The 25,057-nt window shown below is 42.1% G+C and overlaps 1 protein-coding gene across 1 annotated transcript in view; it reads right to left on the minus strand.

Moving 5' to 3' along the window:
* Positions 1 to 25,057, minus strand: part of LOC107109934 (tyrosine-protein phosphatase non-receptor type 4-like) — a gene marked incomplete at its 3' end in the record, with an annotated part of 67,709 nt that overhangs the window by 15,786 nt on the left and 26,866 nt on the right. Inside the window, exons 5-9 of the mRNA XM_015410645.1 lie at positions 19,897 to 19,941; positions 17,493 to 17,545; positions 14,962 to 15,082; positions 13,959 to 14,046; positions 3,456 to 3,544 (exon numbers count right to left, since the gene is read on the minus strand). Coding sequence (XP_015266131.1) covers positions 3,456 to 3,544; positions 13,959 to 14,046; positions 14,962 to 15,082; positions 17,493 to 17,545; positions 19,897 to 19,941 — 396 coding nt within the window. The remainder of the gene's footprint in view (positions 1 to 3,455; positions 3,545 to 13,958; positions 14,047 to 14,961; positions 15,083 to 17,492; positions 17,546 to 19,896; positions 19,942 to 25,057) is intronic.

Here is a 25,057-nt window from a genome sequence, read left to right on the forward strand (position 1 = left end):
TAAGGACCCGCACAGGCGCATTTTGTACCAGTTGGAGCTTCCAGTCAGTTTCAGGGGAAGCCCCACATAAAGCAAGTCACCATAGTTACTACCATTTGTGTCAGGCCCTTTCTACCAACTGAGGGGACTCCCACCGCCTCGAACCATTTTGGGGAAACTGGGTTTGATTTGAATTACATGATGTTCTTACGGTAGCAAGATGTTCTTACAGTAGCAAGTGTTAAAGGCTTTGAGTTCGCTGCCATGAGGTAAGTTTTATTGTGAGAAAGAAGCATGAAGATCACTGAAACAGGAGTGGTATGTAAATAACAAAGAAGATGTATTTACAGGTTAGTTTTAAAAACAATTCAGCAGCACAGATCTCCAGGTAGACAAAGGAAAAACCTGGCTGAGGCACATAAATTTAAGCCAGTTATGGCTTCAGAGAGTGGCCTGAATACTCATTAAAGCTTACAGGCACAAACGGGCTTTCACTGACTAGCTGCTAAGTTAGATCCTTTCACACACACAGTATTCAACCCATACCAGGTTGCCCTTTCCAAGAGTCAGACTAAATGGTACAAGGCCTGTTCATCAGAGACAGGCCTCACAAACAAGAGTACTCTGTCCTCTCCCAGAAAAAGAGTTAAACCACTCTGCTAGGCGACTAGGCAGAGCTATCCTTCAAACTGTTTGCTCTCTTGCCGAGGCAAACAAAAAAACTGACTTCTGCTGGGTTTCCCTCAGACATTCCATCCCCCCTCTGAAAGGGGATTCGATGCTGCAGCAGCACTCCCATAGGCTCAGCTGAAGGGCTGTTTTCCCCTTCATGACAGGCATGAGCATTAAGCTACCTAAAAATATGCAGTGCATTCTATACAATGTTCTACAGCTGTGAAGGTAGTAAGTTAAATGTTCAAAAGACATAAAATGAACTATGGTTGCAGTCAATGTTCCCTCTAAGCTGAGTTAGTGTGAGCTAGCTCACAATTTTGGTCTTAGCTCAGGAAGGATGGTTCCAAAGCAAACTGATTTATGCAGCAGCCAAATCACCTGCTCACAACTTTAATGCTGGTAGCTCACAAAGCAGAATTTTTGCTCAGAAGACTCCACAGCTTAGAGGGAACATTGGTTGCAGTCACACATGCCAGCTGAAGTGGCGGGGAAGCGAGGCTGTTTCCTCCTGAGGAATTTGGCCCGCAGTTGCACGATCACACAGTCCTTGGAAGCACAGCCCGCCACTGTGTGATCAGATGCAACCGCAGGTCACTTGGGTTTTTTTTCCTGCCGTTTGTTTCTGATGCGCTTAAGCCAGGAATCGATGAATTGCATCTCAGCACTGAGGGCTCCCTATGGAGTGTGCGACGATGCGCATACTGAGAAGGGGGGGGGGAACAACGGCATGGAGTGGGGATGGCCTGATCGGACCATCCCAACTCCATGAGAGCACACTGGAGCAATCAGACGTGGGAAAATCCATCCGCAGCCCATAACAACCTGTTTACTACCAGATTTTTACCGGCATCTTTTAAACTCCGCTTCTGCAGTGGAGCAGAACAGGTTGCTGACGGCTGCGGGGTGCTTCCCAGATGTTGCTGTCTGATCGCACCCTTAAATCTGCCTGGCATTCGCACCTATGGCGGGTCTAATTGCGTGTATGATCGCAGCCTTTCTGAGGTAATAAAAAGGCTCAGTTTTAAATGAATGTTTATATGGTTACAGCAACATATTAGTAAGCATTGGTTTAAATGAAGTATAAGCAAATGGAAACTGGTGGGGGGGGGGTAGGGAAGAGGAAGCTGACTTTCTCTTCTGGGAGTACCACACTAGGCCTTGCAAAATGCATTTCACTGGTTCCCCTGACCAATTGGAGGGCCAAAAGGCCATGTATGGATGCACTATATCACACGTGGCTTTCGGATCCTAGTTCCATTTGCTAGGAGGAGCAGAATAATCAATATCTCACACAAACTACTATGCTCTCACTGGCTGAGTTGCTATCCTATGAAGCAAGGTTTGCTATGAATTTCCATGCCAACAGAAATTAACAGTATCCATTTAATAATCTCTTGGTGGTAGAATGTGCATTCTCTCTGATGAACGTATGAAATTAATTGACCTGGATATAAGGAGGGTCCTTAGGAAGCCGAGGCACTTCTGCTCACAAAAGGGAAGGGGTGGTGGTTTATTCCATCAACTACCCCATTAATTGCCACCAGGGGTCATTTCGTAGAAAAAGAGGTGCAGGAGCTCATTAGCATAACTCATTTGCATATGTCACACCCCCTGACATCACCGGAAGTGTGTCAGAAGGCAACACCCACCGCTCAGGCTCCACTGGACTGTTTTGGATTGCTAGCTATTTGGGGGGGGGGGGGGGGGGGCAGGCTGGCCCACAGAGGAGGGAGAGCTTGTACCTGAATAAAACTTGGCCTTAAAGGTGCCACTGGACTGTTTTGGACCAGGGGGCCGGGAGGGGGTTCTGCAGTTTACCTGGCTGTTTCTTGCTCTGACTGAGGGCTGCTGGGAACAGGGGGCGGGACTTGTTGCATGTGCCCACCCCCTGGGCACTTTACTGCTGGAGCTCTGCTCCTGTGCACTCCTGCAGGAAATAACCCCCGATTGCCACTCCCCACACTATATCAGTTTGGTGCCAGTTTGGTGTAGTGGTTAAGTGAGCGGACTCTAATCTGGGAGAACTGGGTTTGATTCCCCACTCCTCCACTTGCACCTGGCTGGATGACCTTGGGCAAGCCGTAGTTCTGATAAGAGCTGTTCTTGAAAAAGAGCAGTTTCTGTCAGAGCTCTCTCAGCCCCACCCAACAGGGTGTCTGTTGTGGGGAGGGGAAGGGAAAGGAGTTTGTAAGCCGCTCTGAGACACCTTTGGGTAGTGAAGGGTGGGGTATAAATCCAATCTCCTCTTCCTCCTCCATCATGCACCACTTTGTATGCTCTGTTGACTTTCAGGAGGTTTGGGCAGGGATGTGCAAGGGGTCACAGTGATAAAGGGGGGGGGAGAGACAAGGTATTACCAATGTGCAAGCAAAAGGCTGCCCATACTTTTTTGGATCAAAATAAGTCTTTGTGGTGTAGTTGTTAAAACCCTTGACTAGGGCTAGGAATACACGGATTCAATCTTCTACTCTGTCACAGAAATCAATGAGCAGCCTTGGGCCAGTCGCTCTTTCACAACCTTAACTCATTCACAGGGTTGTTTTGTGAAGGTAACAGACAATCATATCTGCCATTCTGAGCTCCTTGGATGAAAAATGGTATAAAAGTGAAACAGACAGACATCATCTATAAAGTTAATTATACATTAGAGTCATATGACAATCCTGAAGAAAAATTTTCAGCGCTCAATCTTCTTTTTAAAAGAGAGATAACTGGAATAATCAAAAGATACTTGGATAGAATATTTGAATGATGAACACTTGCAATGATCACAAAGCTATTTCCTTTAAATGCATCCTTACCATAGAAAGGTGTTAATTCGTACCCTGTTCTTATAAATTAGTATGCCTCCTGACATTACTCCAATCATAATTTCATTGTTACTTTGATCCTACAAAAAAGGGAAAAAAAGATGAACACATACATCTACTGATTGCTTACACGTGTTAATCCTGCAAGTAAGGCTGCAAGATGATGAGCCTCCGGTATCTGTAAGAGCCTTCAGTAAAGAAACACTAGTTTCCCAACTGCCCCAGCTTGCCACTTCACTCTGCTTCTCTCCTTCTCCTTCACTTATATACCAACATACTCAAGAGGCCTTCTGCCATCTCCTTGCAGTACAGAAGAAGAAGAGATTGGATTTATACCCCGCCCTTCTCTACCCAAGGGAGAGCGGCTTACAAATTCCTTTCCCTGTGAGGTAGGTGGGGCTGAGAGAGTTCTGAGAGAAACGGCTTTTTTTCAAGGACAGCTCTTTTTCAAGGACAGCTCTTAACTACGGCTTGCCCAAGGTCATCCAGCCAGGTGCAAGTGGAGGAGTGCGGAATCAAACCCGGTTCTCCCAGATTAGAGTCCGCTCACTTAACCACTACACCAAACTGGCTCTCTACAGAAGTGAAGCCTAACTGCATCACATGTCAATGAAGGGGAAGAGAGTCAAGAGCCCTGCCACTGAATTTCAGATGAACTGTTAACCAAAACTGTAGCAGAGCCCCATCTGAGGATCTCACATCACCCTAAGTTCTAAGGCTTTCTCTGATCACCTTACCAGATAACTTAAAACGGGGATATAATGGACTATCTGGAGATTACTTCATTACTTCTATGCACAGGTAGGCTTATCTGTTTCCAGCTTAACTTCTCTCCCCACCCCCCACCCCACATCCTTATTGTGCACAGAAGACAACTTTTGGAGTTACCATGCTTATTTAAAAACAGATTAGCTTCATGCTAAATACTGAACCTGTATTTTCTAGCAGATTTAATATCCATGGTTAGGGTAATGCGTTTAAATGGCCACAGCATCTTCCAAACACAGGGTATAATCAGAGGAAAAGCAGGAAGGGCAACTCTGTAGATGTCTGAGAACTGGAATACTTGGAACATTCATTCCAAAGTTTATATTTATAACTATCAATTTAAACCTGAACAGCAGAGTACAGCCTCCTCAAACTGCTATCAAAACTGAAAAAGTAAAGACAGGTTGCTTACCTGTAACTGGTGATCTTCGAGTGGTCATCTGTGCATTCACACCCTTGGGAATACTGCGCCTGCGCTGAACCTTCTCGGTACCGGTAGCTAGCAAAAGGGATTTTCGCGCCTCTCCCAGGTCACGCGCCGGCTCCACTGCGCATGACCAAGGAGGGGCACGCAGATCCCGCCAGTTCCTTCTGACCGCCGCCCAACAGCCTTCAAAGAAACAAGATGAAGGGCCGAGAGCAGAGGGGAAGGAGGGCGGGTGGTGTGAATGCACAGATGACCACTCGAAGATCACCAGTTACAGGTAAGCAACCTGTCTATCTTCTTCGTGGTCTCTGTGCATCACACCCTTGGGAGAATAGCAAGCAATAACTCTTACCTGGAGGAGGGGCCGAGGCCCTACACCTGCGCCGTCTGCAAAATAGACCGAAACTTTTGGAGTTACCATGCTTATTTAAAAACAGATTAGCTTCATGCTAAATACTGAACCTGTATTTTCTAGCAGATTTAATATCCATGGTTAGGGTAATGCGTTTAAATGGCCACAGCATCTTCCAAACACAGGGTATAATCAGAGGAAAAGCAGGAAGGGCAACTCTGTAGATGTCTGAGAACTGGAATACTTGGAACATTCATTCCAAAGTTTATATTTATAACTATCAATTTAAACCTGAACAGCAGAGTACAGCCTCCTCAAACTGCTATCAAAACTGAAAAAGTAACACTTGGTATCCAGTTTAATTTTTAGATGATTTTTAAATGAGTGGTGTATTTACCCTCAAGCATGATAAATAGCTAAAATGATCAGAGCTCATTTCAGCTGCGCTTCAGGCATGGGTCTGACACAAACTATAAGGGACAGAAATCAGACAGACCTCTTCTGAGAAGGAACAGGGGAAAACATGCTACAAGTCAACATATAAAAAGTGATCAATTCATAATAAGAATATCATTTAAAATATCAGAGACACCCAATACTATGGTTTTTATTCATGCCTATTGATACACTTTGTACATTTGTTCACCTTTGATATTTAAAGTGAAATTATCACCATTAAAGGATTTTTATTTTGTTTTAACATATTACATTACAAAGTTCCAACAATAGTACTAATATTTCCATCAGAGAAGAGCAGTTATAAAACTCAGTTGTTATACCCATAGATCGGTACCAAAATTTGAGAAAAGACTGACAACTTTTTTTTGAAATGCAGAACTTTCTGCCTACTGCCTATCAAATGGACTAGTTCTGTTAGATGTGACAATTGCACCAACTAAACAGAGTTGCACTTACCTGTAACTGTTGTTCATTGACGTCTTTTGCACAGACACAAATTGGGACCGTGCTTGTGCAAGCCAGTCATGGAGCTTCTTTCCCCAGCTAAACTACAAAAGGGGAGCCCCGCCCCTTCCAGAGCTGACAAAATGGTTTTCCCGTTGAAACCATCACATGTTCCTTCCCTCAGTTCCTGCAAAGCTGTCACAAACTCCCACACAGTCAGAAAAGGGGGGGGGGGAATGTGAGAGCTCAGAGCAGGCAGGAGGGACAAAATATGTGTCTGCACAGAAGACGCTGAACAACAGTTACAAGTAAGTACAACTCTGTTTTCATCTTCCATCTTCAGTGCAGCCCCACATTGGGACAATTAGCAAGCTACTCACCAGAGGAGGTGGGGTGAAGCTCTCACTGGAAGAGAAACTTGAGAACTGCTTTGCCCATATCCTTCCTGACCTAAAGACCCAAAGCATAATGCTTCATGAATGTGTCCTCTGCCAACCATGTCGCAACTTTGCAGATGTCCACGAGGAGGACTCTTCTGTGGAACACAGCTGAAGAACCTTGTACCCAGGTGGACAGCACACTCACCTCTAGCGGATAAGGTTCCCCAGCCACCTGGTATCAAGAATGGATGGCGGCCACCACCAGTGTTCCCTCTGAGCTGAGTTAGTGTGAGCTAGCTCACAGTTTTTTAGCCTCCGGCTCACATATTTCTGTCTTAGCTCAGGGAGGACGGCTCCAGAGCAAACTAATTGATGCAGCAGCCAAATCGCTCACTCACAGCTTTAATACCAGTAGCTCACCAAGTAGAATTTTTGCTCACGAGACTCCACAGCTTAGAGGGAACATTGGATCACTGTTCTGGAAAGGGATTGCAAAGAGGCAGCCCTCCCCTTCTTAGGGCCACAGTAACATAAAAAGAGTGCCTTATCACATCAGAAAGGCTTAGTCCTGTCAATATAATAGAGTAGGGCACTCCTAATGTCGAAGATATGCAGTGCTTTAGACTCTGGGGACAGGAAAAACACCGGCAACACAATATCTCACACTAGGTGGAATTTGGAGACCACTTTAGGGAAGAAATCCAAACTACGGTGAAGCACTACTTTCCCATTAAAAACTTTCAGAAATAGGGAGTCCATCCTGAGGAATCATAGAATGTTAGAGTTGGAAGGGACCTTGCAGGTCATCTAGTCCAACCCCCTGTACTCTGCAGGAGCATAGCCGAAAGACAGCCCTACAAAATACCTGAAAGATGGTCGTCCAGCCTCCGCTTGAAAACGTCCAGCGGAGCATCCACCACCTCCCGAGGCAGTCTGTTCCGCAGCTCAACCACTCTTACAGGACCCCTAACTCACCCTCCTAGGAGAAGTATCTGCTACCAGGAAAACAACCTTTCTGGATGGCAATGTCAATGGGACGTGGCCACTATGGAACAATGCGAGGGGAAGGAGGGAAAACATTTAATAGCCCCTTAAGGAAATGTTGGGCTAGTTTGTGAGAAAAGAGAGAGAGGCACCCTCAACCTCTTCGTGGTATGCCAAGATGGCTGCCAGGTGGGTCTTAATTGATGCCGCCACTAACCCCTCATGTGCTAATGAGAATAATACTCCATGACAAAATGGAGTTGCCCAAAAAGACCAACACAACTAACTGTAACTTTACAACTCTCTCAAATGAGGGGGCCGGCGAAGAAGAAACTGAAAGAAAAGGTAAGGAAGGTAAAATCCCTTCAGGAAGCTTGGAGACTATTTAAAACTACAACCCTAGAAGCTCAAATAAAATGTATATCACAGGTTACAATAGGTACAAATAGGTATTTTAAAAGGCCTGGCATGGTTAACGAACAAAGTAATACAAGCGGTAAAAGTTAAGAAGTCCTTTAAGCGGTGGAAGGCTAATCTGAGTGAGGTGAATAAAAGAGAGTACACACTTTGGCAAGTTGGTGATCAGACAGGCAAAAAGGGACTATGAGGAACATATTGCAAAAAACATAAAGACCAACAATTAAAATGTCTTCAAAAACATTAGTAGACGCAAACCAGCCAGGGAGGCAGTGGGGCTCTTGGATGACCAAGGGGAAAAGTATTACTAAAGGATGATAGGTAAACAGCAGAGAAACTGAATGCATTTTTTCCCTGTGTCTTCACTGTGGAAGATGAGAGGTCCTTGCCTATTCCAGAACTGCTGATTTCGGAAGGGACGTTGAAAGACCTAAGTCAGATTGAGGTGACGAAAGGAGGTCCTATGACTGATAGACGAATTAAAAACTGACAAGTCACCAGTCCCAGATGGCATACATCCAAGAGTGCTGAAAGAACTCAAATGTGAACTTGTGGATCTCCTGTGGATTAAAAACTGGTTAATGGGAAACTGAGTATAAATGGGCAGTTTTTACAGTGGAGGATGGAAAGCAGTCGGATACCACAGGGCTCAGTACTGTGTCCAGTGCTTTTTAACTTGTTCATTAATGATTTGGAGTTTGCGGATGTTCAGGGTGGTAAGAAACAGGGAGGACTGTGAGGCACTCCAGAGGGATCTGTCAAGGCTGGACGATTGGGTGTCAATGTGGCAAATGAGGTTCAATGTGGGCAAGTGCAAGGTGATGCACATTTGGAACCAAAAATCCTAACTATAAATGCACACTGATGTGGTCCGAAATGGCGGAGACTGACCAGGAGAGAGATCTTGGGAGTCATGGTATATGACTCACTGAAAATGTTGACTTGATGTGCGGCTGCAATAAAAAAGGCAAATGCTGTGGATTATTTGAAAGGGGATTGAAAACAAATCAGCCAGTATCATAATGCCCTTGAATAAATCTATGGAACGGCCTCATTTGGAATACTGTGTACAGTTCAGGTCACCGCACCTTAAAAAAGATATAGCATTGGAAAAAGTGCTGAAAAGGGCAGCTAACATGATTAAGAAGACAGAACACGTTTCCGTATGAAGGAAGGTTAAAGAGGCTAGAGATATTTAGCTTAGAGAAATGACGACTGATGGGTGACATGAGAGAGGTTTACAAAATTATGCATGGGATAGAGAAGGTAGAGAAAGAAGTACTTTTATCCCTTTCTCACAATACAAGAACACATGGGCACTCAATGAAATTAATGAGCAGTAGGTTGAGAACCGATAAAAGGAAGTAGTTCTTCACACAAAGGGTAATTAACATATGGAATTCACTGCCACATGAAGTGGTGGCAGCTACAAGCACAGACAGCTTCAAAAGGGGATGAGATAAACATATGGACTGGAGGTCCATCAGTGGCTATTGGCCAGAAGGTATAGATCAGGAGTGGCCAAACATGCTTAACGTAAGAGCCACATTGTATAAATGTCAGATGTTTGAGAGCTGCAAGACATGAACAAATATTACACGTTTTTAATTGGGAAATATGCACATTTGATTTTTATTAACATTAAATGATACTGCCAAAATAATAACAAAAAAGGGTAAAACCGATACTGATAATGATATTTATTTGTCCGAGAGAGAAAGAGAGAGAAAGGTGGGAAGAATGAAAGAGGTGGAAAGAGAGAGAGAAACAAAGAAAGCAAAGAGAAAGGAAGAGAGAAAGAAAGGGAGAGGAAGGAAGGGAGAAATAGAGAGAGAGGGAGGCGAAAAGAAAGACGTGGAAGGAAAGCAAATAGATGGGGAGGGAGGGGAAAAGAGACAGAGAGAGAGGTGGAAAGATAGCAAATAAATGGGGAGGGAGCAAAGCAGGAAGGAAGGGAGGTAGAGGAGGAAAGAAAGCAACTTTAAATGTGTTTAAATGTGGTCTCCAATGCCCTCACGGCTTGCTGGCTGGCTTGGCGAAGGGATTTAAAGAGACAAATTCCTTGTCTCAGGGGTAGAAACTAGTCAGAGCGTCAAAAATACTGATTTTACTGACCAAAATTCCAAAAAAATTGACCAAAAACTGACAAATCACTGAACATTTTATAAACTAGCATTTTAAAAGTAAAACTGGAATGTCATTAAAATTATTATTATCTGGCCTCCACCATCCCCATAGACAGCCATCACACATCTTTTTATTGATTTTTTTAATGAAGATAGGACAATGTTTTCATTATTGTACGAAATGTAAGGCAAAAGAGATTCCCTTTTAAAAATAATCACATATTTCAGATAATAAAGCAGCAAAACATATTAAAAATCCACACATAGAGGAATCATTATGACAAGAAGACATAATTACTGTAAGGTAAGACTTGCCTTTGCTTTTACTTTATCTTTTGGTTTTTGGATGAAAAAGAAGTTATTAACAAACTCTTTCGTTTCTCAACAGTTTTCTGCACTGCATCCGCAAGCATTTTTTCTTATTTATTTATTTATTTATTTGGATTTTCTTGTCCTCTTCTTCCATTGCTTTCTTCACTCCTTCTAGCATGAGCTGTGCCATACTGAATCCCACAATATCCTTTTTCTCAGCAGCGTCCTTTGCACATTTGGTTGCATCACTTAACGTTCAAGCAAACATCCACTTATCGTTCTGTTGTCTCAGCTTTTTCAATTTTGCTTCCTTCTCTTGTATACTATCCTTTTTACTGTCTATCTTCTTAAACCTTTCTAACTCCTCTGCCTTTTCCCCTTTCTTTCTTTTCTTTTTCTTTTTGCTCCTTCTCTGTAATGACACACTGTTAATCACAATATTTCTTGTAATGAACATGAGCTGTTCTTGCGATCTCTAAAAGCTCCTGTGTGATATTAACATGGTATACCTTGTTTTCGTATACATGATATAAGGTTTCTTTACCCTTAGGTGGGCATTCAAAGTTCTCTCTGACATCCTAGCCCTTTCATTGGCCGAAATTAGTCCAGATTTTGAAAACCCTCTTTCTATGTCCGCACTACCATGCAATAACAGTAATGCTGCTTTCACCACCTTGGTAACCAGTGGGTATTTTGGATCTCCAGAGGGGTGTGTCTTTTCAAAGAACTGATTCCAGTACGTATCTATGCGGCAAGTTTCACTGGCAGTTTCACCTTCAAATCTAAGTAGTTTTTCAGAAATATTGTTTTGTTATTGTTGTTATATGTACTTTAAAAATTATCAATAAAAAAAAAATCTAAGAATTTTCATTCATCTGCAATCATGTCCAGTGGAATATCCATCAGGAGTGCTGCTGCTACTTTCATTATATCCTTGTGGGTTCCTTCCTTGACCCTCTGTGCTAGAGCTAAACACTGAAGATATCTGAGGATGGGCTTGTCCAAAGATGACTGGAGTAAAAGGTGTTTGCAGGCTGCTATGAATGCTTTTTTTTTTTTGCTCCCGTTAAAAAGAGTAGCTGTTCTTTTTCAGAAAGTTTTTTTCCATTTGTCACAGATTCTACTTTCACTGATTACTTCTCTCACAGGTATGCAGTGCTCATCACTGAAGGCTTCAAGAGACAGTGGTGCTGAACTCTTACAAACACAATTCATGATGGTTCTTGTGAGTGTTTTTACTTCACTGTGCATCACATGCACTAAAGGCTCTTCTTTCTGGAACACTCCAGTGAACTTTGTAAATAAGCGGGCACTCGTGCAACAAAACATCACCTCTGCTTTCGTTGTCTCATGTTTTAAGAGGTTAATTATGATTCTATACTTTGTGGAAGATTTCACCAAATCACTTTTACTCTTAGGAACAAAATTCTTAAAGTACTTCATAACTGAACTGAAAACGATCTGTCTTCTCACTGGGAAGTCATCATGTTTCCCTCGAAATGCAGTAACGAAAAAACCCCAAAAAACTGACAAATTACTGCCCGAGATGAAAAAACTTTTACTGATTTTACTGACCATTTTCCACCCCTGCTACTGCAGACCTGTGTTCCTCCATCACATCAATCTGGTAGTTCAACGTCGTGATCACTTTGTTCAATAGCATCTGGAAATGTTCCACCAGAAAGAGCCTGGATGAAGACTCCTAAGTCTCTGTCTCTTCCCCAGACCACTTCCCCTCTTCTCTCAGCAATGTCCTCCACAGAAGCTACTACAGAAGCTGCCTCTGTATATTCAGGTGCAGTGGAGGGGGGTCGCCTTCCCAGTCCTCCCTCGTTGTGGGGGCTGCCATGTTCCACCCCACTTCCCAGCTCAATGTCACTGGAGCCATGAACCTCATCCTCCCGAGACCTCTGAGACATCAGCCTCTGGCCAGCTGCACAATCTCATCTTTGCACGCTTGCGTGGGGGAGGGGGATGCCAAGTCTGATGAGCCCCAGGAATGAGTGGGGGATGCCTCCTCATGCCTGTATTTTCACCTGTCTCTCTAGCCCCGCGAGATCCCTGCTGAGGTGTTGGATCCAACCCCACTGGCCGCCGAAGAGGGGGCCCATGCCATCGGGACTGCCCAAGGACCTCTCACCGTTGGCCACCACCAGTCCAGGCTCTGTAGTGCTGGGGGAAAGAGCCCCTGCGCCATGCTGGGGACAAAGTGTGGACCCAGGAAAACTTGCTGAAAGGTGACTGACTACTCCCAGGGGTAGCCAAATCCAATCTCTACCTGACCCCCATCCACCTCCCAGGCACCGCTCCAGCAAAAGATTGTATCCCCAGGAGGGTGCACAGGCCCAAGGGTGCTCCCATGGCAGTTCGCTGCCTTCCCTCCACTGGCTCCGGCCTTGTTGGTCTCCCTCCTCTTGTCGCGCTGGGTGGAGGAGCTTTTGACTGTAGCCCTGGGCTGCTTGACCCTTGCACCCACCTTAGGGGTCCCCTGGTGCTCCTCTACCATGGTATCTACCATTTCCTCCCCGTCTCCAGAAGCCTTGGGTGTGAGGAGTGAAGACTCCAACAGCGTGCCTCCCTGCTTGGTGGAAGCCACCTCGCTTGGAAGCCACCTTGGCCCTGTCACCCAATGCCTCCAGAGGGGGAGCAGTTTTTCCCATGGCTTGACCTTCCCTGACCTTGTGGAGCCTCTCTTTCTTTCTGCTGCTGTGACAGCGTTCGAGCTGGAGCTGATCTGCTCCCCTTCCATTGCACCAGGCTCCCTGTTCATGCCGTTCCCAGCAATCGCAGATTATTTTAAGTCAGAATGCCCCGGGCTTTCCTTTCTATCTCCCCCCCCCCTTTTTTTTAAGAAAGAAAAAAGTTTGGACAGAGCTCAAGCGTCCTACTGAGCAGAAGGGCTGTCCAGAACTGGAGGATTAGCCTGAGATCTCTCCAATAGGGGCCAGACAAAAATCTGAATAGCCCTACCTGAGCGAGCAGAGGCGTGACCTGACCAGTTCCTGCATGACTTCCCCCAACTGAAAAAGCGTTCTTCAACCGTTAATAATAGTTACGGTTTGTTTAGAATATGGTAGACTCTTCCTATGAATCAGTTTCACAACCTGGGGATACACTGAGAGACAGTCAACTATGCATTTTTTAAGAAGCATCTGCAACTCAAACTGCCTTTCGCTATGAAGAGAAATGATCTGCATTCTATGTCAGGTTGCCTCTGAAAACATCTGAAACGGCTGATTCAAAATACCACAAGCCAGTATGTTAATAAAAACATGCCATAATGATCACATTACTCATGTTTTTCAACACCCAAATTGGTTTCCGGTACACATCTGAATAAAATCAAATGGCCTTGTCTTGAACTATAAAGCTCTAAATGCTCTGGGACCACAGCACCTGAAGGACATATGTTGCCTCTTTTCAGGGACCCTCCTCTGCGTCTCTTTCAAGAGAGCTGAGGCAGGTGACAACTGGGGGAAACCTTTTCCGTGATGGCCCTGTATCTGTGGAACAGCTTTCACCCATGAGATTCATCTGGAACATTTCTGTGGCCATTTAGATATCATACCACAACTGGCTTTTGGTTAATCTTAATGGCTTAATTATTTGGTTACTATCTCTTGTTTTTGATTTGCCTGGTTTTTAAAACTTCATTTATTGCTATTGAGTCTGAACACGTTTACATTATATACAATTTTGTTTTCAACAGAATTATTTAATTGTTCTGAGCTGTCTTGAATTGCACTGGATACATGCACTTCTTCATAATCAGTTTTAAAGAAGTTGAAGATATTCATATAGACAATGCCATGAGTTAAAACTTACCCTTGCATAGTGCAATTCAACCCCGTAGAGTTCCAAGGTTCGGGCTGTATTGAGATAACAAAATTCTGCCTCAGCAGGAGATAAGCCTCTATAATGAAAAAACAGGCAAAACACAAACAGTCCAAAATGCATAAAATAATCTGGCTCCTTACTTCCAAACACATATTAATTCATTGCATTTCAAAATAATAGAGGTAGAAAGAACTCATTAAATGCTGTACCTCAGTTATCCAGTTAGTTATCCAATTGCAAAAAGGTTTGATGTAGGTAGCTCTGCGATAGCAGGTCTACCTCAGATTAACAAAACTGCAGAATTCTAAACACAAACACAATTGCGCCAGAGTACTTTTCAGATGAAGGAGGAGGAGGAGATTGGATTTATACCCCGCCCTTCACTTGGAGTCTCAGAGCGGCTTACAAACTCCTTTTCCTTCCCCTCCCCACAACAGACACCCTGTGAGGTGGGTGGGGCTGAGAGAACTCTGACACAGACTGCTCTTTTTCAAGGACAGCTGTGCCAGAGCTTGTGACTGACCCAAGGTCACATCAGCAGGTGCAAGTGGAGGAGTGGGGACTCAAACCCGGTTCTCCCGGATTAGAGTCCGCGCACTTAACCACGACACCAAACTGGCAAACAGTATACAATAATATCAGGAACTCCAGGATAAATATTTGTTTAAGATCAGTACTATTAGATGACTACTTCTCTCTACAGCAGTACCTGAAGGTTTTTAAAGAGCCATCCTTTCAAAAGAACTGAGTAAGATAAACAAGGAGTAATACGTATAATCCAGAGAGCTACCTTAGGTATGGCCAAAACCTACCTATGCACAGATTTTTTTCTCTGCATATGCAAAGCCGAGTGCAATATCATAAAGTGTTTTTAATATCCATTGAGGATGGGGGGGCTGCAGCTGCCCAAACACCTACTGGATATATGGAGGTCACACAGTTCTCCAGATTGTAACTTTAATAATGATTTATGCTTTATATTAATGCTTACATATGCTGTTGATGTAGTTTGGATACTTCTTTTTCAAAGTCTTGCAGCTGGCCAGGGATGAATGAGTACTCTGAGAGGTAGCCTGGGAGGTTCTCCGAAAGGTTGTAAGATCCCAGTTCAGCTAAAAAAATAAAAACCAAATATGTTTAGCAACATCTCAATTTGAACACTTTGCAGCCCCTGACAAACAAGACGACAGAAAAATAAACTCATCTTCCAAATCATTCTAAAACAATTAAATGGAATAAAAAGCAGAATAAAAAACAGAAGTTCCTAATGCGGTTCACTTTTAAAAGCCACCAGCTTCTTTGGTGTGCCAACTACAGTAGAAAGAACTTCGAAGAAAGCCTGATCTGCATGTGATCTTCCCTTACATGTTCTTAAATTAGTTCTTGCAGCATAAATGCTTTATGTTGCAATCCAAAACATGTATGCTCAGAAATAAAACACACTGAACTCAGTGAGACTTATTCCCTACTAAGCAGGCTTAAAATTGCAGCCTTAGTTCTTTGCTGGTGGAACTCTATTTATAATCAGTAATATCTTTCTCACACGGATCGTTATGCTCAGTAAAACAATAAAGTAGCATTTCTCAGCTGTGTTCTCCCATAGTTCCCTGCCAACTCTTGCTGAACTGGAAGCAGTTGCCCCAGAACAAAAGCAGCCTCAGTTTTTTTCATGAACAAGTCAAAGGTACGTACAATTCTTTATAGGAAAGCATATGCTCTTGTACACTGTCCCCAATTCATTTTTGAGTTAGAACACAACACAGGGCCAAAGAATCATGAGAGTTTGTTGGGGACGGCTGAAGAGTGCCTGGCAAGAAGGACCACCGAGGCGAGGTGACAGCCAATGAGACTGGTGGGGTTTGCTGGGGGGCTCCCAGATGGTTTTGGCCAGCCCCAAATGTGCTCAAGGGACCTTAAGAACATAAGAACATAAGAGATGCCAATGTTGGATCAGGCCAAAGGCCCATCCAGTCCAACACTCTGTGTCACACAGTGGCCAGAAATACCAGTGCCATCAGGAGGTCCACCAGTGGGGCCAGGACATTAGAAGCCCTCCCACTGTTGACCCCCCCCCTCAAGCACCAAGAAGACAGAGCATCACTTGCCCCAGAGCCCCTAGCTATACCTTGTGGCTAATATCCACTGATGGACCTCTGCTCCATATGCTTATCTAATTCCCTTTTGAAGCCGTCCATGCTTGGCTCCCTTCAGATGGTTCCAGACAATTCTGGGTGGCTTTGGATGATCACTTGATTTCAGTCGCCTTCAGCCGCCCTTGACCCAGCCTAGCTCCTTCCCCAAGTAGTCCTGCTTGCTGGCTTGCTCTGAGTTGTGCTGCGGAGGCATGAAGCTCTCACTGGGCCAGCCACCTGTCCATTAATATGACATGCAGCACATGACATCAACCTGGCATGAGTGACCAAGACCTGGACATAGGAGGGTGAAACAGTCACCCTGAAAGAACTGGCCTTACCAGGCTTCTTGGTCCTCCAGTCTTGATCAGAAGGGCGGGAGGGTGGTTGGCCATATCTGAGAGGGTTTCTCCTTCAGAGCACTCCCTGTCACCAAGGATTTCCAGTACTGATTGTGCTGGCCTGGTGTGGGATGCTGAGGAGAGTTTGGCTGTCTGCTTGATGTACCAATCACCTAGCACCCAAGCAGACAACCTTCCGAGCCTGCTATAGGTGGCTGGGCCTTGGAGTTCCTGAGGCTGGAAGGAACTGAGGGAAGGGGGCACCTGACTCCGGAAGGTTGTCTGCTGGGGTGCTAGGTGATTTGTTGAGGATAGCGATGGTCCCGTCTTGGCACTCCCATCTTCCTCTCCCTTGCCCCTTCCCTCATGAGACAGCAACGCTGTTGGGATCTTAGTGCCATCTATAGTTAATTAGATCTACTGTTTTAGCCTGATCTGTTTTACTGTTTTAGCACGATCTATTTTAGTCTGACATTAAACTGTTTTATATGATGTTTTATTTGATTGTGTGTACACCACCCGGAGCCTCATCCCACTGGGGAGGGCGGTTGATAAATTCAATAAATAAATAAAAATAAATTGCCAAGTAAGCAAAAACAATGTATGAAATTAGTTTCACATTCAGACACAATGTATATAACTGACAGTAACAGCATACAAACTGATAGTATCTGAAACAGAGAGGGTAAAAGCATTCTAACAAAAATATCACAAATTGAAAGCACAATCTTTACATTTTCAGTAACATTTTGATGTCTATGCCCTGGTTAATATTCATAGACATCAAAAATTCTAGCAATGAACAACAATACTATATATTTTGAATATTTTCGAATCTGAGAAGCTGTTCTACACTTAACATCCATTTTTCATCCATTTGAGTTATCAATACTAATTGGATAACAAAACAGCAAAAAATAAAAATAATAAAACACCATTAAACTCTATTTAAATTTTTTGCTACAGCTGACATACCAAAAAAGTTTAGGAAGATTACCTTTTCTTATTTAAGTATATTATAAAGTTTTATATATTTAAAAAGTACTTACACTGAACAGCGTAGGAAGCCAAAAGTGCAGCAGTATTGTAAGGACAGGGCAATCTATTAAAAGATTAAAAGTAACGGGCTGAAATGGCAGGAATCTTTAAAAGCATGCTTTTTTAAAAGTGTAATTGCATTACATAGACTAACAGCAGATGAATCATCAAGAAGACAGATTTCTTTTCAAGAACATAAATATATGAAGTTTTTTATATATATTATGTTACAGGGTCAAGATTTGGATGCTACTCTACAGTCATGGAAGCAGCCCCGTAGCTAGGGAATTCTTTGGGAGGGGGCCTTGGGGGGGCGCCAGCTAATTAAATGGAAGTACAGTGCAGGTGGTAAGTTGGAGCACTTTGGGGGCAGCCCTGGAGGGAGGGGGCCCAGAAGAAACACAAGGGGGCTGGGCCCCGTGGGCCCCATGTTAGCTACGGGCCTGCATGGAAGCACAGCAACGCTTTTTTACTTTTTGAGGGATTTCAGTATCCCCCATATAGTTTTTTTAACTTTTCAGATTTTTCTGCACATCTGGAGACTGCCCCAAGTGTGCAGGAAAATCTCTTTGCCCCCCCAAGTGCCCCCGATGTGTGGATTTTAATATCCACACAGAAGGGACCTCTTCGCTATTCCTATATAGATTCAATATACAACACAACTCCATTTTTCTCTTTAGTATCTGCTGATATAAATTCTTCACCCAGGGTTTTATAAGGCAAATATTTTATATCTTTTTTCTTATGTGAGTCTTTTGTAAACAAATAACATTTTTTTTTTCAAATAATGAATTTTCCCCTATTTTGGGGGGCATTTAATCCATTTATATTCTATGTTAAACAAGTGTAATCCATATTGCAATCAGAAAACTTTAACAAAACATTAACAAAGAATCTAAAAATTTAATTGGTACTCATGGCACCCAATAGGGAATCCTCCTTGTCCACGTCTTGATTCTGTTCTTCTACTGAAGTATCCCATTTGTATCTCCTCAAAATCTGATTTGATTCTTTGTAAAAAGTCTCTTGCTTTTTTAACTTAATTCAGTTTGAATCTTTGTTGCTTAAAGGTAAAAATCACACCCTCCAAAGTATCTCATGAAAGGCAATCTTTTTCTGTCTTAGTTTTTCAGTCAAAAAGGCTAGTCCTTTCTTTTATGTAACATTCTAAGTGCAGTTTCTTTCAAAATAATGAAATCTGTTAACATTGATGAAATGTTGTTGAAATACTTGGGCTCTTGTCATCTTACTGACAAACTGGACTAGTGTGTCCCTTGGGACATTTTTTTGTTCTGGAAAATCTAGAATTAATCCTGTAGACTTTATCAATTATTATTTCCATGTCTTCTTGTTCCACCTGTAAAATAGCTGCCAAAAATAAAACGATCTTCTCTCTGGTGTTTCCTCTGGAATATCTCTCAGACAATATTCCTTCTCTCTTAGTTCCATTAGGGCTAAACTGTCTGGATGTTTCTCCAGCTCTTGGTTTATCACTTCTGTTTTATTTTCTGAAATAAGAACCTTATCATTAATTTGCTTAACTGCTTCAGACATATGCCCTATAGATCCTTCTAGCTTTTTAACATCCTCCTTCATTTCTTCTTTTAATTTTCCAAGTCTCTTCTTCATCTTTTTTCTCAAAAGACTCTATCTTATTTTCAAGATTTTCTATTTTATTTTCTATTTTGTTCAAACTGTTTCTGAATCATACCTGGTGCAACAGGTTGAACTGTTGAACCTTTTCTATCAGGATTTTTTCTGGTGCTCATTTTGCAATGAAGTCCATAAAGCAAGGAAATAGAAACAGATAAGCAAAAAACCTGGAAGCTCTGAGATATTTCTAGGGGAAATGTTTTTAATTTTAATTCTCAGCAGTTTGTATCATATCATCATAGCAATGAAGGTCAGACTGAGACAAAGGCTTATCTTCTGTTGTATATAATCAACAAATTACAAACAGTCCTCTAGAGTAAATAGGGAAACAATCCCACAGCAGATTTGTCTTCACAGCTAGGGACTTTACAACATATGCATATTCATCAAAAATAAATTTGGGGAGGAAGTTATGGCAAAAATAATTGGTCCCATAACCATTTAAACTTTCCTGTATCTTCTTAATTAAGCTTTTTACCAGTTGTTAGTAATTCCGTGAATACCAATATTTTTTGGGTCCAATATACCCAAATAAAAAAAGCCTGTATACAAGATGCAAAGATCCAGCAACACCACTATGTGTGCATTTTCCAGTTCACTAGTAAATGTGTATAGGGGAAGTTAGCTTCTATAAACACACTGCTGTCCACTTTGATTGATTCCACTGATTAAATATTGCTCACCTCCATCCTAAACCATGCACTATTTACACAAGTAGCAGTCTCAAAAGATACACAAGTCTTCAGAGTTAACAAATCTTACCTTCCAGTAAGAATGTCTTGCTTAATTTGCAAAAAATATTGGTACCTTAAAGAAAGAGTAAACACAGCACAACAGATTAACAAAATTAAGATCACCTTTTGATTTCAGCATCTGCACTTCTTCATAAATCATTATTTCAAGCCCAAACCCCACAGAAATTAACCTAAGTTTGAAGATACAGAAGCACAAAGTAGTATTTTACAGCTACTATAAAACATCCAAGTATATTATCGCTCATGCAAGTAATACAAGATCTATTCATATTAAATAAACCATATAAATTTGTAATTAATGGCCTATCGATCTGTGTACAGAACACTGATTTTCCAGCAGCCTCTTCCTCACTCCCAAAAGACAAATCCTGGGGCTATGGGACACACATGAAAGAACAGCAACAAATGGTGGAGGGAACTGCAGGAAGGAGGTGAAAGAGCTCCTTCCTCTCTCTCTCTCTCTCCTGTCAGCAGACACTGATGGAAGACAGAGTGATTTCAATACATTCCCGGCCTCTTCACTCCAGCCCCCAGCTCGTGTAGGTATTTCTCTGTGTGGTCCCACAACACCAAAAATAACCTTTCAGAGACTGGAAGTTACTGCAGGAATGGAGAAGACTGTTGGAAAACTGCAATTTCTGGGCATCATTCTAGACTCAAGCAAGTGCCAAACGCATCTGTCCAATATTTCAAAGATCTAACTTTTAGAAAAAGTATTTTCCTCGTACCTGTAGCAAAGTTGGCTGGGTGTTTAAGATTTTCAAAATACTGAAGCGGAACGGCGTAAGCCACAATGTACTCTACTACTGAAATATCTGCATATGCATACTACCCAAATACACATGATAAAACAATGCAAAAACTATAAAGATTCAACACAATATTTGTATAGCTCACACATCTAACTCTCTAATTCAGTAAATAAGTTTAGACAACACCACTTCCCAAGGAGAGACTTTTAAAGATACAGGACCTTGTTTTGCACTAGTAGTTCCTTCTTATAAAGAAATATGGAGTGCAACCAGGGCTTTTTTCCTGCAGGAACGCACTGGAACCAAGTTCCAGAACCTCTTTGACAAAATTCTTTTAAAAATGTTTAAAAGTTCATGAGTTTTCAGTATACAGATTGAAAACATCATTTCCCTCTTGAGAGTCCCGGTACCTCTTTTTCAAAACAAAACAAAGCCCTGAGTTTTCAATTCAATTTATTACAGGTCTTTATGACCGAAGTCTTGACCAAGAGGATACCAAAGGGGGATAAAATAGGTACATAAAATAGACATAAATATGTCAAGGTACATAATAACAGTCACATAAAACCCAGGCTGAGCCCAGAGATTAAAAATTACCTAACTACACTTGGGGCGGAGCCAACTAACTAAAATCATCCGAAGATTAAAAATCGGTGTCGAAGTTTTCAGAAGTGCTGGACTTTTCAATGCTTCTTGAGAGCAGCCACCTTAGCCAGGAACCGCGCCACGTTAGCTGTTATCAGTCCATCGGCATTTGAGTCAGATAACAGTACTGAGAGCACCCATGGTTGCGCGGGAAGATTCATCTTCATGAGAATAGGACAGATATAGGTGCCTCCAAAGCCCTGAGTGTAACCCATATTCATCACACTTTGTGCATTTAATGACTGAATATGGAGGACCTGTTTTGATACTTTTATCATTGTTTTGGTTATTTCATACAATGTATAAACGTTTTAGTAGTAAACTGTATCATGCTTTAGTCCCTGGCACTTCGATATTTTTCCATTTGGTTTACTGAGATCAGTCTCCTTTCTTTCTCTTGCAAGTCTCATATCGTCCTTTCTAAACTAAGTACGATAAATAAATATGAACAGCCATACTGGCTTATCTCCAACAAATACTAACAAATATTAGTATTGATAAGCTATTCTAATTAGATTTCAGCCGGACAGGCTGGGGGGGGGGAGTATGCGCATCCAGTGTGTATTAGATCGGTTTCTTTAATGATCCCTGCAACTCAATTTCTTTTGTCTGACTGGATTTCAAATTCAATCTGACCATACAAACGCCTGGATCATTACTGATTTCCCAGAACCACCTGACCATGAAATCCAAAAAACTCCCTCAATCTTGATAGTGTGGTTTACTTTCATGCACCAACATTTTGTTGCAATATTTCGAAGTTTTCACTTATATGTTTTTGCTACCAGAGCAGAATAAATGTCTTGTCCAAAAATGATCTGGCTATATGATTTGGCTATTTTTCTATAGCTCCTTATTATATTCTTATCCTATGGTTCTTTATTTCCCCTAATAAACTCATCCTAATTAAGTATACTTGTTTTGTTTTGCTGTATGGATTCAAAGGATCCAAGATGTCCTTGTGTGAGCAAAAGATATTTCTGCCTATAAACAGAGGGGAATTGCCAATTACCAGTTTTCTTCAGCAGCAAACTACGGTGCCACATTATACAACATTCCGGTGAAGCTAGTGTTCTTCAGCATTTGTGTTTTTGGGGACTCCACAGCTGCACTGGGGGAGAGGTGAAAAGCCAGACTGTGCACATTTCTTGGATATAGCCCAAAACTTGTTTGGTAATGTTAACTATTTTAGGCAACAGAACTGCAAATTGGGAAAATTTCAGTGATGAACAAGGCAATCCTCTTAGGTTTCAGGTACCTCTATAAATATATGATGGCTATGCTAAGACAGGAATAAGAACTAAAGTAGAGAAGTTTATGCTGGATCCCTCAGAGCTAAACATACTCCAGGATTGGTTTTAACTGTAGGGCATATATTACCCTTGCTAGTTCACTGCCTGGTTTCATAGGCCTCAAATTAAAACAATGAATGAGCAAAGCAGCCAATAGTTTTTAGTCTGTAAATGAAATTTATGGCTATTAAAGGTGGGTGCCAGATATTTATCAACTCAAATTCCCCTGCCAACTCTTCAATCAAAACTGTTTAAGGAGTCCATAATATTATCACTACACTACAAATAAAGAACATGCTTTTATGTATCCAGTACAGTAGCATTGGACATTATTGGTTTGTATCCAATGAAGCCTACTTGCAGAGAAGCACTTTCCTACTTCTGCCTTCTGCTGTGATCTACTGAGTCCCTCTCCTCAATTTTGAAGGGCTTTGCTGTGGGGGAAGGGAAAATTTCCAAATTGTCCCCCCCCTCCTTCAGACTATAGAAGTGCTCCTTTGTTGTTGTAAACATGGTATAATATACAAACCACAGGACCGTAAAAAAAATAAATCGTCTTTTTGAGGGGATAAACGTTTTATAGAAACTGGGCCTGAGTCAAAACTAGAATGATACCTTGTGACGGATTAGCAGTCCAAATAAATGGTAATAGCTCAGCAGATGGCCTTCAAACTCATTAGAGAAATCTTTATAATTTCAACTGACACGGCACTGTTGTCGAGAGCCATTTTCTATTGGAACAATAGGTTACAGTGAGGCACAATAAGGTCCTTGTATTTTTCTTACCCTCGGGTGCTGCTCTTAACAAGTGTCCTCACACTGCACAGACCAAAAGGCACTATGGCTTTCTTGTACAAAATGCTGCTTTGAGGCATTCTAAGGCCCTGGGAATAATCCCATGATGAATCTCCTCATGTAAATTTATTCTGACAGCTGAGAGAAATTCGACCTACACCATTAAATAGGTAACATCTTTCTTACATCGAAATGCTGATTCTTCTCATTAAAACAGAATTGTCACAAGAATGTATATGACACCTACCGTATTTTCCGGCGTATAAGACGACTGGGCGTATAAGACGACCCCCAACTTTTCCAGTTAAAATATAGAGTTTTCCAGTTAAAATATAGAGCTGTGCTAATGCTTCTGGCGTACCGGCGTATAAGACGACCCCCCACTTCTGAGAAGATTTCCCTGGGTTAAAAAGTAGTCTTATACGCAGGAAAATACGGTACATCCTCTAGTGTTGCCTTAAGCAATGGGTGAACACCCAAGAGAATGTGACACAGGGCTAAAACTGAAAGTACTCCTAAGTCAACAGAATGCCTAACATTATCTTACCTTTCACCTTCAAAATCACTGACTCTAGGGACAACTTCTAGAGTCAGTGACAAAACCATTAATTCTCAAGTAGTTTCAAAGAATTCAGGGGTCAAGAAATCAGGGCACAAATATGTAGTACATTTGCTTACAGTGTATGGTTTCTAGACATCACAATATTTAATTTAAATATGTACCCAGCAACAACTTGTTGCATACAGTTTGTTATTTAAACAAATTAAATTTACCTCATAATACCATTCTTTCACATATACAATTATATGCTGGGTAGCAATGGATAGTGAAGGTATTAGAAATTACAATTATATTGAAATTATTGTTCAGACCTATACACCCTTGCCAATCACCAAGAGGGAAGTTAGCATTCCTTGCCAGAAGCTGTAGCCTACAAGTTGGTATCCTCACCTTTACAACTTTCTGTACTAAATGAAGTGATCAAGTCATACTTTACTAGAACAGCATGGCATTTCCTTCCACGTGGCATGTATCTGTGCTCACACTGCTTTTCCTAACAGACATCATTTGACTGGCCTAAAGCCTAGCGACATGAAAGTTTAGATGCAAAGACCTAACAAGAATAACAAGCTAAGTTTATATGGTCACCATGGGTTTGGATTTAATTATGGAGAAAACACAGAGATATGTCTAAATAGGAGAATGATGTTGTAAACGTATCCTTCTTAATTGTGGAATGCTAAGATCAATTAACTGAGACCCTGTTGTTACACTACATTTGTCTCCTCTGAAGCATGGCGGTAACCACCAGGAGGCTGGGTGAATGGTTCACCAGATCAGAGAAACACATTCCAATTTTCATTGTATTACATCACAATCACTATTCCAATAGGTAAAGGTAAAGATAAAGGTTCCCTTGCTCGAAAGCCAGTCGAATCGAACTCTAGGGTTGCAGTGCTCCTCTCCATTTCAAAGCCGAAGAGCCAGCGCTTTCCGAAGACGTTTCCGTGGTCATGTGGCCGGCATGACTAAACACCAAGGCACACGGAACGCTGTTACCTTCCCACTGAAGTGGTACCTATTTATCTACTTGCAATTTATTGCTTTCGAACTGCTAGGTTGGCAGGAGCTGGAACTAGAGACGGGAGCTCACTCCGTCATGCAGCACACTCGGGTCTCGAA

Source organism: Gekko japonicus, unplaced genomic scaffold, assembly GCF_001447785.1.
Source record: "Gekko japonicus isolate JY-2015 unplaced genomic scaffold, Gekko_japonicus_V1.1 scaffold4367, whole genome shotgun sequence".
In the NCBI taxonomy this organism is placed as follows: domain Eukaryota; kingdom Metazoa; phylum Chordata; class Lepidosauria; order Squamata; family Gekkonidae; genus Gekko; species Gekko japonicus.